The 14308-nt window shown below is 44.9% G+C and overlaps 1 protein-coding gene across 4 annotated transcripts in view; it reads left to right on the forward strand.

Annotated features, from left to right (window-relative positions):
• LOC102998308 (zinc finger protein 791) overlaps positions 1–14308 on the forward strand; it is a 50261-nt gene that overhangs the window by 15219 nt on the left and 20734 nt on the right. The window contains exon 1 of one of the 4 annotated variants that reach the window (XM_007171935.3): positions 5842–6008. The exons of the other annotated variants lie outside the window; for them this stretch is intronic. Coding sequence (XP_007171997.1) covers positions 6006–6008 — 3 coding nt within the window. The 5' untranslated portion in view covers positions 5842–6005. Of the gene's footprint in view, positions 1–5841; positions 6009–14308 lie in introns of those variants that run through there. 4 annotated transcript variants of the gene reach the window in all.

Here is a 14308-nt window from a genome sequence, read left to right on the forward strand (position 1 = left end):
ATTTTCTCACTCTACCTTCTTTTAAGATGTTCTCTTTGTCTTTGATTTTTCTCAAGTTTGAATATGGTATTTCTAGGTGTGCATTTTTCAGTTTTTAATCTCATTTCTCTGAGCTTTCTGGATCTGTGGTTTGGTGACTGTCATTAATTTTGGGAAAATCTCAGTCCCCATAAGCCTCACTTATTTCTTCTGTTCCCTTCTATCTTTCTTCTCTTTCGTGTATTCCCATTATGTGTATGTTACACTTTATATAATTGTCTCAGAGTTCATGGATTTCTGTTCCCTTTTTTGTTCATCTCTTTGCATTTTAGTTTTGGAAGGTTCTCTTGACATTTCCTCAAACTCAGTGATTCTTTCCTCACACATTTCCATTGTATTGATGTGTCCTCACCCCCACCCTGCCAAAGGAATGATTCATTTCTGTGCTTTTGTTTTTTTTTGGTTTTTTTGTTTTTTTAATTTTTTAAAAAAATTTATTTATTTTGGCTGTGTTGGGTCTTTGTTGCTGCACGCGGGCTTTCTTTATTTGCGGTGAGCGGGGGCTACTCTTCATTGCAGCGCACGGGTTTCTCACCGTGGTGGCTTCTCTTGTTGCAGAACATGGGCTCTAGATGTGCGGGCTGCAGTAGTTGTGGCACTTGGGCTCAGGAGTTGTGGCTCGTGGGCTCTAGAGCGCAGGCTCAGTAGTTGTGGCGCATGAGCTTAGTTGCTCCACGGCATGTGGGATCTTCCTGGACTAGGGCTTGAACCCGTGTCCCCTGCATTGGCAGGCGGATTCTTAACCACTGCGCCACCAGGGAAGGCCCTGTGCTTTTTGTTTTTTATTTCTTGTATTTCCCTTTTGGTTCTTTCTCAGGTGTTTCCATATTTGCGTACGTGACCTATCTGTACTTGCACATCACCCACTGTTTCTTTGGGTTTTTTAAAAATTATTTTGGCCGTGCCCTGCAGCATGTGGGATCTTAGCTCACCAGCCAGGGATCGAACCTGCGCCCCCTGCATTGGAAGCGTGGAGTCTTAACCACCAGACCACCAGGGAAGTCCCTCATCCACTATTTCTGTTTGAGTCCTTAGCATATTCATCATGGTTGCTTCAAATTTCTGGTCTGATAATTCCAGCATACCCACTACATCTGAATCAGGTTCTTTTCCTTGTCCTATTATCATCGAATCAGGGCCCGCTGCTCGCAGCTTACAAAATCAAATTCACAAATGTTGATAGAAAGGAAAGTTGTCTTTAATCAGAGTGCCGGCAATCCGGGAAGATGGTGAACCCAAAAAACCACCTCCCAAGGGCCTGCTTGGCCATGGAAGTTTTAAAGGGAAAGAGGGAAGTAATCTCAGTTAATCATTGAAATAGGGGGTCACAGTCGTCACTGCCCCCCACTGCATGCAGGCTCGTCGACTTGTGATCTTCCTCCAGATGTTAATCACACAGTTTGGTCACACAGTTTGTTCACGAGATTACTGAAAGGGAAGCTAGGGAAGAGATCTGGTCATCTGTTAATTACTTATTCTACTTACTCATTTCTACTTCTTTGAACCGACAGGCTAGGCAGGGTGTTGTGTGATGAAAAGATTTGAAAGGTGTGCTTGGGCGGGAGATGAGGAGAGCATGGGGGCGCCTGGTTTAAAAGTTAGTTACATTACAACTTTGCTAAAGTGACAAGGAAAGGGACTTCCTGCCGAGGGCAGTTTCCTGCAAAGACCTGCTTACACTGTCTCCTGAAGATGTGTTTTTTAAGTCTTCTTGTGCCTTTGAATTTTTTTGTTGAATACTGGACATGATGTAGTGTGAAAAGGAGCTGAGGTAAATAGACCTTAGTGTGAGGTTTTATGTTTATCTGACTGGCCTTAGGCTGTGTTGACTATTTGTTGCAGCTGTCAGGGGTAAAATATCCTCAGATGTCCTTGCGTTTGTCTCCCATGTCACCTTTGGGGTACTGTAGAGACTTGTAAATAAGTTCTGAAACATACCGTTCTTTCCGTGTGTCCCACTGTGATGAAACAGGAGTCTTCTTGGTGTAGTGGCATGTTGTGGGTGGAGAGGAAATGTTCTGTTGTCCCATGATTTGGTCTCAGTATTTTAATGAGCGTGTGTCCCTGGGCTGTGACCTTCTGTGGTATAATAAGAAAAATGTTTGGTCTTTGTCCACAGTTCTTATCAAAGATCTCCTAAGGCCCTTGGACTTTCTGAGTGATGAGAGCATCTTATGTTGTAATGAGGCAACTGCTTCCAGGCCCTTAAGATGGCTTTAGGGTATGGGTTGGTCACCAGGAAGACCAAGCTTTGATTAGAGGCTTAGAATGTTCAGCCCCGTTCCCAACCTCTGGGGAGGAAAGAGGGACTGGAGATTGAGTTATTCACCAGTGGTCGACATGAGGAAACTTCATCGAAACCTCTAAACCTCGGGATTCAGAGAAATCTCAGTTGGTGAGCACATCACCATGCTGGGAGGCTGTCATGCCAGGAGAGGGCATGGAAGCTCCCTACCCCCCGACCACCACTTTGCCCTGTGCACCCTTTCCATTTGGCTGTTCCTGACTTGTATCTTTTACAGTAAACTGGTAATAATAAGCAGTGCTTTTCTTCATTCTGATAGCTGTTCTAGCCAATTAACGAAGATGAGGTATTGTCCAGGGAACCTCTGAATTTGTAGTGGGCCATGCAGAAATGTGTATAACCTGCCCCGCTGCCCTGTTTGCAGCTGGCATCTGACATGGGGGCAGTCTTACAGGATTGAACCTGTAAACTGTGGAGTCTGATGTTAACTCTGGTTAGTTTGTGTTAGACTTGAATTGAATTGCAGGACACCCAGTTGGTGCTGGAGAGTTGGCATAGTTTTGGAAAACATACCAAGTATTTGCTGAGAGGTCAGGCAGAAAGGCTAGAGGGGACTCAAGTTGCCTATTTCCCACCCCTCATGTCATTTAGGCACTGGTGGAATCCCAGTTGGTTAGCCTCTAATGAAGCAGATTCTTTTGAGGACAGGACTTGTTAAGAAGAGTGGAATATTGTGGGCATATTTCAGAATGGCTATTTTTCAGTCTCTCTGCAATTTTGGAGATAGCACTTTGCCCTGTGACCTCAGTTCTTTGATACATCTAAGGAAGAGTCATTGATTTTTTCAGTTTGTTTGCTTTTTACAAAAAGTTTGTTGAGGATGGGACTGTTACCTTTTAAGCTCCTTATCTGCCAGATCAGAGGTCTCTGACTCCATCTTGTAATGTTTGACTGCTGATATGTTGGGAAAACTCAGTATTTTTCCTGAGTAGAGAAAACCCAGTTCTTCCTGCCTGTGTTTCTCTTTTACTTTTACCCAGAACACTTCACTCCTGACACTTTCGGTCACCAAATATGTGAGGGCTTTCCCCCCACAATAAGTAAATTCTCTGTGACACCAGTGGGGTGTCCTACAACTTAACTGAATCCTAACACCGTCTGCCTGGCGACAGCATCAGATTACACAGGTTAAGGGCTAAGTCCCACAAGGCAGCCACTCCCGCCCCCCAACTTCAGATGCCAATCACAAGGAGTAGGTCCCCAGGTTACTCACAACTTCTGTCTGACTTGGCTACAAATCAGGGGTTCCCACAACCCCCTCCTTGGGTTCTGTTTGCTAGAGCGGCTCACAGAACTCAGAGAAACACTTAACTTACATTTCCCAGTTTATTTCCCAGTTTATTAAAGGATATGATAAAGGATACAAGTGAAGAGCCAGATGAAGTGATACAAAGGGTGAGGTCTGGGAGGGTCCGTGTGAAGTTGGGGTGCATCACCCTCCCCCATGTGGATGTCCTCACCAACCTGGAAGCTCTCCGAACCCCATACCCTTGGGATACCCTTGGGATTTTACGGAGGTTTCCTCATGTAGGCGTGATTGATTATTAACTTCATTTCCAGGCCCTATTCCCTCTCTGGAGGATGGGGTGTTGGGCTGAAAATTCCAAGCTCCTGGTCATGGCTTGCTCTTTCTGGTGACCAGCCCTCACCCAGCAGCTATCCAGGAGCCCAGCCAGAGTTGCTTCAGCGGAACAAGAGATGCTCCTAGTGCTCTTATCCTTTAGGAATTTACAAGCTTTTAGGAGCTGGGTGCCAGGAACCAGGGGCAGAGACCAGTATATGTATTTTCCATTATTTGACAGTTGACAACTTTAAAGTCTTACCCCTCCTTCTTCCCTTTGTGCCCCACATCTGTACAAGGTGATAAGAAAGGCTGTGTGTGAACCTCCACCTTAGCCACCCCCTAACCTCAGTTTAAAAGACCCAGGCCAGGCTCCCTTCCTTGTTCTCAATCCATTTCCCACGTGCTTGAGAGGCCCACCCTGCTCTCCCCAGAGACCTCAGTTACAGAAGTAATTAACCCTTTCATATATTCTTGGTAGGTGTGTGTTAGTCTCCACTACTCAACCAACACTTGGGGGGGGGGTTGGTCGAGGTTCCACCTGTCTCCGAAGGTTATAGAAAAGGTAACATGGTATATACATTGCAATACACTGCACTTATTTGCTCTATTGATAAATCCTCCAGATCTTTTCATAGCAATACCCTTTGTTTTTAAAAACTGCATATGATGTTGCATTTATGGAACCCATTCTTTCTCAACAGACACTTGGCTTCTTACTGATTTTTCTGCCAAAACCGCGACTGAAAACTCAGATTGCCACATTATAGGACAAACTAACATACACAAATTATGTTTGTTTCCAAACTTAATTACTGCTTGAAAATTTTTTTAAAGGATTTTTATTTTTATTTATTTATTTTTAATTTTATTTATTTATTTATTTTTGGCTGTGTTGGGTCGTCATTTCTGTGCGAGGGCTTTTTCTAGTTGCGGCAAGCGGGGGCCACTCTTCATCGCGGTGCGCGGGCCTTTCACTGTCGCGGCCTCTCTTGTTGCGGGGCACAGGCTCCAGACGCACAGGCTCAGTAGTTGTAGCTCACGGGCCTAGTTGCTCCGTGGCATGTGGGATCTTCCCAGACCAGGGCTCGAACCCGTGTCCCCTGCATTGGCAGGCAGATTCTCAACCTATGTGCCACCAGGGAAGCCCTGCTTGAAATTTTTACCAGCAAATATATTCAGAAAAGAATATACAAAATGTTTTGTGGCAAGATTTAGTGATAATTGAAACATCTTTGGAATCTTCATGAAGATTCATAAATGGCCTGTGGGCAATGGTGAGAGTGTCCTGACGTTCCCATCCCTCATTCATCTCGGTCCTGCCCCATTCATGACGGTGGTTGTGATTCTTTGTTTATCCTTCATACCGTCGCCATTTTTCACTCAGCAGTGGTCTTTCAGTTTTGCCTCCTTTGACCTTTCAACAAACAAGTATTAAAGGAATTACACTGAAAAGGTTTGCCGGTGGTTTCTCTTTCTCAGTGTTTCACACATGCTAGTGTCTGAGGCTTCAGGGCTGGTCTAGGACTGCAGGGTTCATCCTCCCACCAGAGCCAAGTGCCCCTGAGGCCGGCGGGCTTTTAAAGTACCAAATGAGTGGGGGTAGGTAGGGATGGATGGGCGTCTCTCAAAGGAAATGGTCAAAGATAAAAGTGGAGCCAGACTCATTTCATATGGTGAGGTCACTTTTAAGTCTCCGTGTCTGTGAAGAAGTGTCACAGTTCCGTGAGGGCCTCGCGGCCTTATGGTTCAGTGCAGTGTCCGTGGAGGGGACAGTTCTGGCCCACTGCCAGGACAAGGTCGGCGCAAAGACGAGAACCCCGGCCTCCTGTCACTCAGGCACGGGGGGCGGGGCCTTGTGAACTGTCCAATCAGGGGAGTCGCTGGTTACGTACGTGTGGGCGCCAGTGGGCGACGCTCCAGTGACGCTCGTGGGTGGCGTGGACTGCTCGCTCATTCCCATTTGCTCCCGCCGCGCAGCACGTCCGCTCTCGGTGCCCTTAAAGGGCTCCGGTGGCTCCGCGGCATCCTCTGTCGCTGAGACCTGCACTTGCCGCGGTAGTCGTGGGGTGGACGACAGGGAAGCCGAGAAACCGAAAAATGGTGAGTTGGGGAGCCTGGTGTTGGGAGACGGGGGCGGAGGGACCGGTTGGAACTGGCAGTGGTGGGACCCAGGCCTCCCAGCGATCAACTCCGGACCTGCGGACCGGAGTCCACAGCCGGCGCGGCAGGCAGCGTAGGGGCTCGGCCGGCAGTCGGGACCCAGGGCGGCCTCTCCGCTCACTGCTGCGGCTGTGTCTACTCCAGTTGCGTGGTGTCCACGGGGAGGGTGATCAGAGGACAATCGTGACTCAGTATCCGGGGCTCCTGCGTTGGAGGAGCTGTGGTCTTTGGGGTCCCCCGTCCCTTCTTTCTCCCCGGGGTGGGGGGACTCTTTTGCCCATCACTTTTCCAAATTTTCAGAAGCAGGGTCACAAATCCACGACCCTGTTCTTGCACCCTTGCTCTTCCCAGGGCAGGCAATAAATGCCTAGATTTCCAGATCTTTCCCTACGTTCCCAAACGCCATCTTCCCCTCTCCAGTTCATAGCTTCATTATTAACTATTTGTCTTCCGCGGTGCATTTCAGACTACGCAGTATTTTAATTGTATCATTTCTCCACAGAGCCATGAATGGCTCTTTTTAAAGATTCATTTTTTTGTCCATGTAAATTTTCCATGAGAAAAAATCAGAGACTAACCACCTGGAACTACACTGTATAAGTCTTGTGCTTCCCCCCCGGACCTTTCCTGGGCACAGACATCCTGTTTGAGCCCTGTGGGTGGAGGTTCCTCTTTGGAGCTTTTTATCATAGTTCCAGGTCAGCCTTGCCCCTCCCTGAGTTTGTGACTTTATTCACTTTAAGTCTCGGTTTTTGATAACTGTAAATGTATTTAATCAATAGATCTTGAAAGAGAATATAAAATATTTCCAAAGGGGAAGAAAGAGGTGAATTTAAGAAAAAATAAAACAAAGTATTCCATTATACCATTCTGTTAGTTAAAATTTTTCTTGTTTTTGGTCTCATGAGTGCATGTAACATTCGAGATCTGTTTTTTTCTTTTCTTCAATTATGATTATTTCCAAACAGTTCCTTGCCATGGAAATAATAATTGACATTTATTTTCTGAAAGGAATAGACATTTGTGTGTTTTGTTCTTGAACTAGAAAAATGCCTTACAATTTTCTTCCTTCCTTTACACATAAATTCTGGTTTAGAGTGGTTGTGCTGGATTATTCAAACACTGGGTGTGTGTCATTTAAAATATCAGTGGTGTCCAAGGCAACAACAGTGGGGAACCGAGACCTGTGGTCAGTATTTCTAAGCTAAGGCCCCCTTAAGCCTGCAAAGGGAAGTACTCAGAGGACCAGTTGTTCTTACTGGGGAGCCTCCCCCTGCAAGTGTCCTACCTGCTTGCACCCACTGTGGAAGGAGTCTTTATAGTAAGAGAAGATACAGATCCCTGGAAAGCTGGGGATGCACCTGTGATGGTGGGTGGGGGATGGGGAGTGATGCCCTTTCTGAAGCTATAACTGTGATTTTCTTGGTGCCTATTTTGAGATACAGGTTTGAGTTGCATCTGCAGTGTAGGTGCACTCAGAGTAATATGAGTACATTGAGAAAGTCTGTGAAGGTCAGGTGTTCTGTCTCCTGGACAAGAATTTATGAGTTTCGGAGTACATTTCAGTTAGAACTTTAAATTGAATCTGGCCAAGAGTTTTCTCACTTGTAAGAATTGAAGCCTGAGAAGGGAGCATTTGCATTATGTTGGAGCCTCCAGAGTTTATTTCTATGGCTGCTCAGGTATCCTTACCCTCCATCACCAGGGACTAACACACTCTAGGGGTTGTATCCCCACAGGGGGAGTCTGGACCTCTGGAAATCTGGGTTTTCTTCTGAACTGTAGGGAAACAGGTTGCTTATCTCACTGATTGAAATATTTGCATTTCTTTCCTTGTATATGTTTATATATTGAATATTGCAGCTCTTAACTCTAGTTTCCCTTAATAGTTTGTGATATAATTTACTGTGTGAGTGTATAATATTTATAGGTCTCAGGCTTTAAATGTATGTTGATTGAAAGACATAGTGGGAGTACGGCCAGGAATTCTGTAACCAAACAGAGTATTTGTTCCTTTTAGGCAAGAGATTCTCAAGATATGAGATGGGTGTATTTGAGTTCTCAGATGGTTTTTACATTTGTAAGTCAGTTTTTGTATGTGCATGTCCTTAGAGAGCTTTGAAATTTTAAGTGCTATAATACTGAAGCAAATGAATTCCTTTAATTGATATGAGGAAAACTATTCAAAACTTACCTAAGTCATTGAAAATCCTAGTATATTTAATGGATTAGACCCAAATTCCTAGTGCATTACACATTACTTATTTCTGAAGTAACCCCCAGAGTGAGATATAAGGAGAAACTATGATGCCTCTCTTGTAATTTTAGTTAGAAGGAGATATGAAACTTTTAATTTTTTATGCTTTAAACTTTTGTAAGTGTTAACGTTTAAAGGAGTAAATCTTAGAATGGTTTCCGCCATAGAAAAGTAAAAAATAAGTTTAAAATTAAAAAATTAAAAGCAAGCTAATTAAAAGTAAAGGCTGTTAAATAGAAAAATATGGTTTATGCAGATTACTCAGTTAATCTTAAGTAATCATGCGAAGGTTAGGAAAAGGCTGTTAAGATAAGAAGGTCTAAAGTAGACTCACTCCAGAACACCCTGACCCCTCAAGTGCTCTTGGTTCAGCCACCCCCAAATAAACAGTATTGATCATTTCTTGAGCATCTTGATTTGGTGTTTCTTTATCAAAAAGGAAGCAATTGCAAATGCATATTTTTCTTTCTTTCTTTCATTTTTTGGCCACACCACGTGGCTTGCGGGATCTTAGCACCCTGACAGGGATTGAACCTGTGCCCCCCTGCAGTGGAAGCGCGAAGTCTTAACCTCTGGACTGCCAGGGAAGTCCCCAGACTCCACATTTTTTGATGTTTGCTCACAGTTAAAGCCTCACCAATCTGTTAAATAACAAGAATTCAACTAAATAAATGTTAAAGGTCTTATTGGCTTTATTAAGTGATTGGTGGTGAATTGGACAGCATCGCATCTAGCAAGTAGAGAGGTGTCCAAGATGGAAGGCTTAGATGGGCAGAAGGGGGAAGGAAAGAGTGGATTATCTCATCTTTCTTTGAGGGACAGAAAAAAACCTATGCGGGGACTTCCCTGGTGGTCCAGTGGTTAAGACTCAGTGCTCCCAATGAAGTGGCCCCAGGCTCGATCCCTGGTCAGGGAACTAGACCCCACATGCCACAACTAAGAGTTCACGTGCCGCAACAAAGATCCGGCGTGCTGCAACTAGGACCCAGCGCAGCCAAATAAATATTTTTTTTAAAAAAAAGGAAAAACCTATGTGGCAGATTACCTCGTTGGTGTTGACCAGAAAATTCCAGATTGGTTAAGATGACATTCCTGGGGGAGGTCATATTTGCAGTTAGGTATTAAGTCTTTGTTTGGTGACGTGGGCTTAGCACAAATGACTCCATTTGGGGCCTACTGTTTCTTTTTAACACCTCCGTCTTCCCCTTGTGCCCTGACCTGGACAAGCTGATGAGAAGTCTGGGTGGCCTCCCTTCTAGAGGTGGCAGGGGGTTCCAGCCACACAGGCTCCTGCCCTTGGGCAAGAATATTTGCCTCGGTCCCACCTTCCACCCACAGTGAACACCCAGGCCAGGATCCTCTTCTTGGTTTGTGAAGCCATTTCAGAGCTGCTTGAGAGGCCAGGCCTGCTCTCCCCCGAGACCTCTCTTCTATGAGTCGTAACCCTTACCCTCTTGGTGGGTGTGTACTACACCGGTGACAGCCTCAGCCTCACCTCTGCAGGTGACCATAGCAGCTGGCCCTGTGAGCAGCATGGCCAGGCATGATCACCACCTGTCTGTCTTCTCCTGCTCTGACTCGCTCACCTGCTCTGCTGTCTGATGGCGGCCGGCGCTGTGGGCTGCTGGGTGCTGGGGAGCTCGAGCTGTGAGCTGTGCTGCCCTGTGTTGCATTGTTGACCATGCCAGGACTCAGTTCTGTGTTCAGCCGACCAGAATTGTCAGTTTTAAGAACTCCTAGGCATTTGGGAGCAGCAGTATGGGATTGGAGCTCTCCTTAAATTAGTCTTGGGTCAGTGTGTTTGCTGGGATTTATCTGCGTGTTAGAGTGAAGCTGTGCTAGTGCCTGGGTTGGAGCCAACATGTAAGGCACAGGTGGGAAAGAGAGACGATAGCCTGTGTAAGAGCTGGGCTAGTTGGGTGGTAGTTCCTGACAGAGCGGTTACTGGAGAGAAAAGAGAGCGGGAAAGGCAGTCATTAGATGGTGGCTGAGTCCCCACTCGTAATTCCAGAGAGTTCCTCAGGACCCTTGAGTTCTGCTGCTGCCTTTATTGCAACAGAGATCCTGACCTTCAGGGTTACAGGGGACAACACCATGGCACCCATGTGGCACAACCAAGGGATTTCTTCAAACCTGATTTAAGCCCAAGCTCCTTATACTTTATAAAGCGGCCAGATATCATAGAGGAGGCCTCTGACCCTGATAGCACTGATGTGTGAGGCTCTCCAGAAGTAGAGTTTATAAATACCAGAGGATACCCCCTCCCCCGAAGTATTCAATATATCCAGTGACCAAAAAAAAGCAAAACGGGGGGGGGGGGACAAGAGGGAGAGGACAAATGAAAAAAATAATGAAACAAAGGTCCACAGTTTGACCCAATTGGAAATCCAAAATATACAGAAAGAATTTACACAACGAAAAAGATGAAAGGGCACTACTTGGCTTTGGTGCCTCAACAACATAGTTTATGAAGTAATTTTGCCGTCTGCTGTGCTGCACTAGTTCTCAAACTTTCATGCAAATAATAAATACTAGGGCTCAAATTACAGTTATACCTGGGAGCCCACTAAATTTAAGCAAGGTACCCCTGATAAATTTAGGGGAGTTACTAGATATCATATAGAAGACTAATAGGTGTTGTATTTCACCTTAACTTTGAGAACTCTGGTCTTACCTAAATTCCCCATGGTCTTATCACCGACTGTCCTAAAATATCCATACCCAGCAAGGAAGGTCTGATCCAGTGAAATTTTAATTTAGTCTTTGCCACTTTCAAATTATATTGATAAATGAGACCCCACTTAACCTTACCCCCCTAGTTAAATATGGCCCAGTGTAAATTAAACAGGGTTTTGAAGGATTGAAAAACACTGTACAAATCTGTTCAGTGAGGAAGTGATTAACCCCCTGTGCTTCTCCTTTTAATAGCCTTATTTGGTCTCTTCTCAACCCTGGAAAAAATGAATGACACCTCACACTGGATTACAGCAACCTTGAGGCTTTGATTTCACCAAATAAGCCCCAATTCCGAGCCCCCAACATTATGGAAATTACTGGCTCCACCCACTCAGCAACGTAAATATCCTGCTCCCACAGATTTGGCTAAGTCTGTTCTGTTCAGTGTCTATTTCAGCAGCTTCTCAGCTGCAGTTGGCCTTCACCTCGAAGGGGCATGGTACACCTTTACCTGGCTACCCTCAGGGAACCTCAACACCACTGTGAGCACACACAGTCTCTGCAGGCAGGATCTGAACTGTAGCCATCTTGCTCCAGAAGCACAGGTGTGACATTACACCAATGACATCCTCTTTCTGAGGACATCAGAACATAAAAATATTGACAAAAAGAGCTCCTAAACAGTAGACAGGCCATTGCTGGTATATGATGTGAGGTTCCTGGCACCTAGCTTAAATTCCTAACAATTATTTGGTAACCTGGGGCCCACTCTCCCTGACACGGTGAAGAAATAACTGTTGTCCCTCTCAGCACCCACAACCTTGTCTAGATTCTTCTGGTGTTCTGGAGGCATCTGATTCCTTGTTTACGAATTTTACTTGAGCCTATTTATACTATTGCTTGTAAATTGGCCCACCTTGAATATTCCCCCTACAAAAAAAACAAAAAGGCTCTGGACTCAGGTCAAAATGCCAGACAACAGGCACTTCCCTTAGTGATCAGACACTGATTCACAGTAGAGGCTTCAGTGACCTCGTCTCCTGCCTCTGGAGTTGCCATCAGTAACTGCCCTAGGCTCCACACTATATGCCATTCGAGCTGCAGTTATCCCTTCTGACAGAGCTGTGCTAAAAATAGATAGCCCTGAGCATGTGACCGTTCACCCAGATTCCCACTATGATTTGGGACCTGTGAACAGCACCCCAAGAGCTCAGCTCAGCTATGGAGACCCCCTTCAGGCAAGATACAGCTAAACCTGGGCCCCCTGCCATAACCTACTTGCGGGAGGGGTGGCCTCCCCTCTCTTCAGTCCCTTTCTGAAGAAGGTCACCCCCTTCCCAGACCCCTAGGCTCCTTGGGGAGCTCCTTAGGATTCTCTGAGTGAAAAGCAGTGGGAGTTTTAGACATTAGCGACAGCATCACCACGATCATACATGATCCAGCTCAGGCAAAGTTGCTGCTTTTCATCCCTTATTTGGGACATCCTCATGAAGGATGGGACTCAAGAGTGCACAACTGACCAAACATCAGGCTGTCATCTTAGCACTGACCAGCAATTGGCTTCATCAGCATGTGTTTACAGACCCCTGGATGACTGTCTAAGAGTTGCCCCTTGGTGGTAAAAGAATTCTGAGAATCTCTTGCCTAACAGATACCCACGATATAAATCAAGGTAGGGATTTCCCTGGTGGTCCAGTGTAAGACTCTGTGCTTCCACTGCAGAGGGCACCGGTTCAATCCCTGGTCAGCAAACTAAGATCCCACATGCCGAGCAGCCACACACACAAAAATTAAGGTAACACTCATCTGTCCATGTCAGAGTTGCAGGTGCTGCTAATAGTAACCAGGGCACTCATTTCACTTCTCAGAATATCCAGTGCTGCGCTGTGGAACACAGCATTCAGTGTAGTTTAACCCTCTCTTATAAGTCTCAGAGTCCAGGCCTCATAAGAGCACCAAAATGGCTCACTGAAATAACTTCAGATCAGTTGACTGAAAGATGACCTCTTTCAGCCATCAGTCATCTGAGATGAATATTAAGGCATCTGACTTCATCTTTTTTTTTTTCCCTAATAACACTTTACCTTCTCTATAGCAGTTTTAGGTTTATAGAAAACTTGATTACAAAGTACAGAGTTCCCACTTAACCCCTCTGCCTTCATATCATATAGTTTGCCCTGTATTTTTTTTTTTGGCCATGCCACAGGGCATGCGGGATCTTAGTTTCCCCACCAGGGATCGGACCCACGCCCCCTGCAGTGGAAGCAGGGAGTCCTAACCACTGGACCCCCAGGGAGGTCCCTGCCCTATTTTTTGTATCTATTATTACTGTGGTACATTTGTTACATTTGATGAACCAATACTGATGCATTAAAGTCTGCAATTTACAATAGCGTTGACTCTTATGTTAGACAGTCTGTGGGCTTTGGCAACATAAAATGAGTTGTGTACATCATTTCTGTATCATGTATTCTACTTTCATGCTCTAAAAGGCCCCTGTGCTCCACCTATTCATTCATTCCTCCCTCCCACCCGAAATCCCTGGCAGCTTTAGGTCTTACTCATAGTTTTTTCCTTTCGAGAACTATGGTTAGAATAATACAGTGTATAGCCTTGTCACATTGGCTGCTTTCACTTAGCAATATGATTTAAGGTTTCTCCATGTCTTTTTGGCTTGATACCTCATGTCCTTTTAACCTTGAAAAATATGTCATTGTATTGATGTTCCAGTGATTATTTTTCCATTCACCTGTTGAAGGATATCTTGTTTACCTCTAAGTCTTGGCAATCACGAGTAAAACTTTTATAAAAATTCATGCGCAGGTTTTTTTATGAACATAAGTTTTCAACTAATGTGGCAAAATACAAAGAAGCCTGATTGTTGGATTGTATAGTTAAGAATAGGTTTAGTATTTTAAGAAACTGCCTGTTTTCCAAAGTAGACATACCGTTTTCCATTCCCACCAGCATTGAGAATGGAACAGGGTTCCTGTTGCTCTACATTGTCTCTGTCCTTTGGTGTTCGTTCTCAATTTTTTGAATTTTAGTATTCTAATAAGTATCTAGTAATAATCTCATTCTTCTTTTATTTGCAATCCTAATGACATATGATGTGGAGCGTCTTATGCTTATTTACCATCCATGTGTCTTATTTGGTGAGGTGTGTGTTCTGATATTTTGTCCATTTTTAATAGTGTTGCCTGTCTTATTGTTGAGTTTTGAGTTCTTTGGATATTTCAAATAGCAGTCCTTTATCAGATAAGTGCTTTGCAGAGATTTTCTCCCAGTCTGTGGCTTATTTTCAGTC

Source organism: Balaenoptera acutorostrata, chromosome 2 (genome assembly GCF_949987535.1).
Source record: "Balaenoptera acutorostrata chromosome 2, mBalAcu1.1, whole genome shotgun sequence".
Taxonomy (NCBI): Eukaryota; Metazoa; Chordata; class Mammalia; order Artiodactyla; family Balaenopteridae; genus Balaenoptera; species Balaenoptera acutorostrata.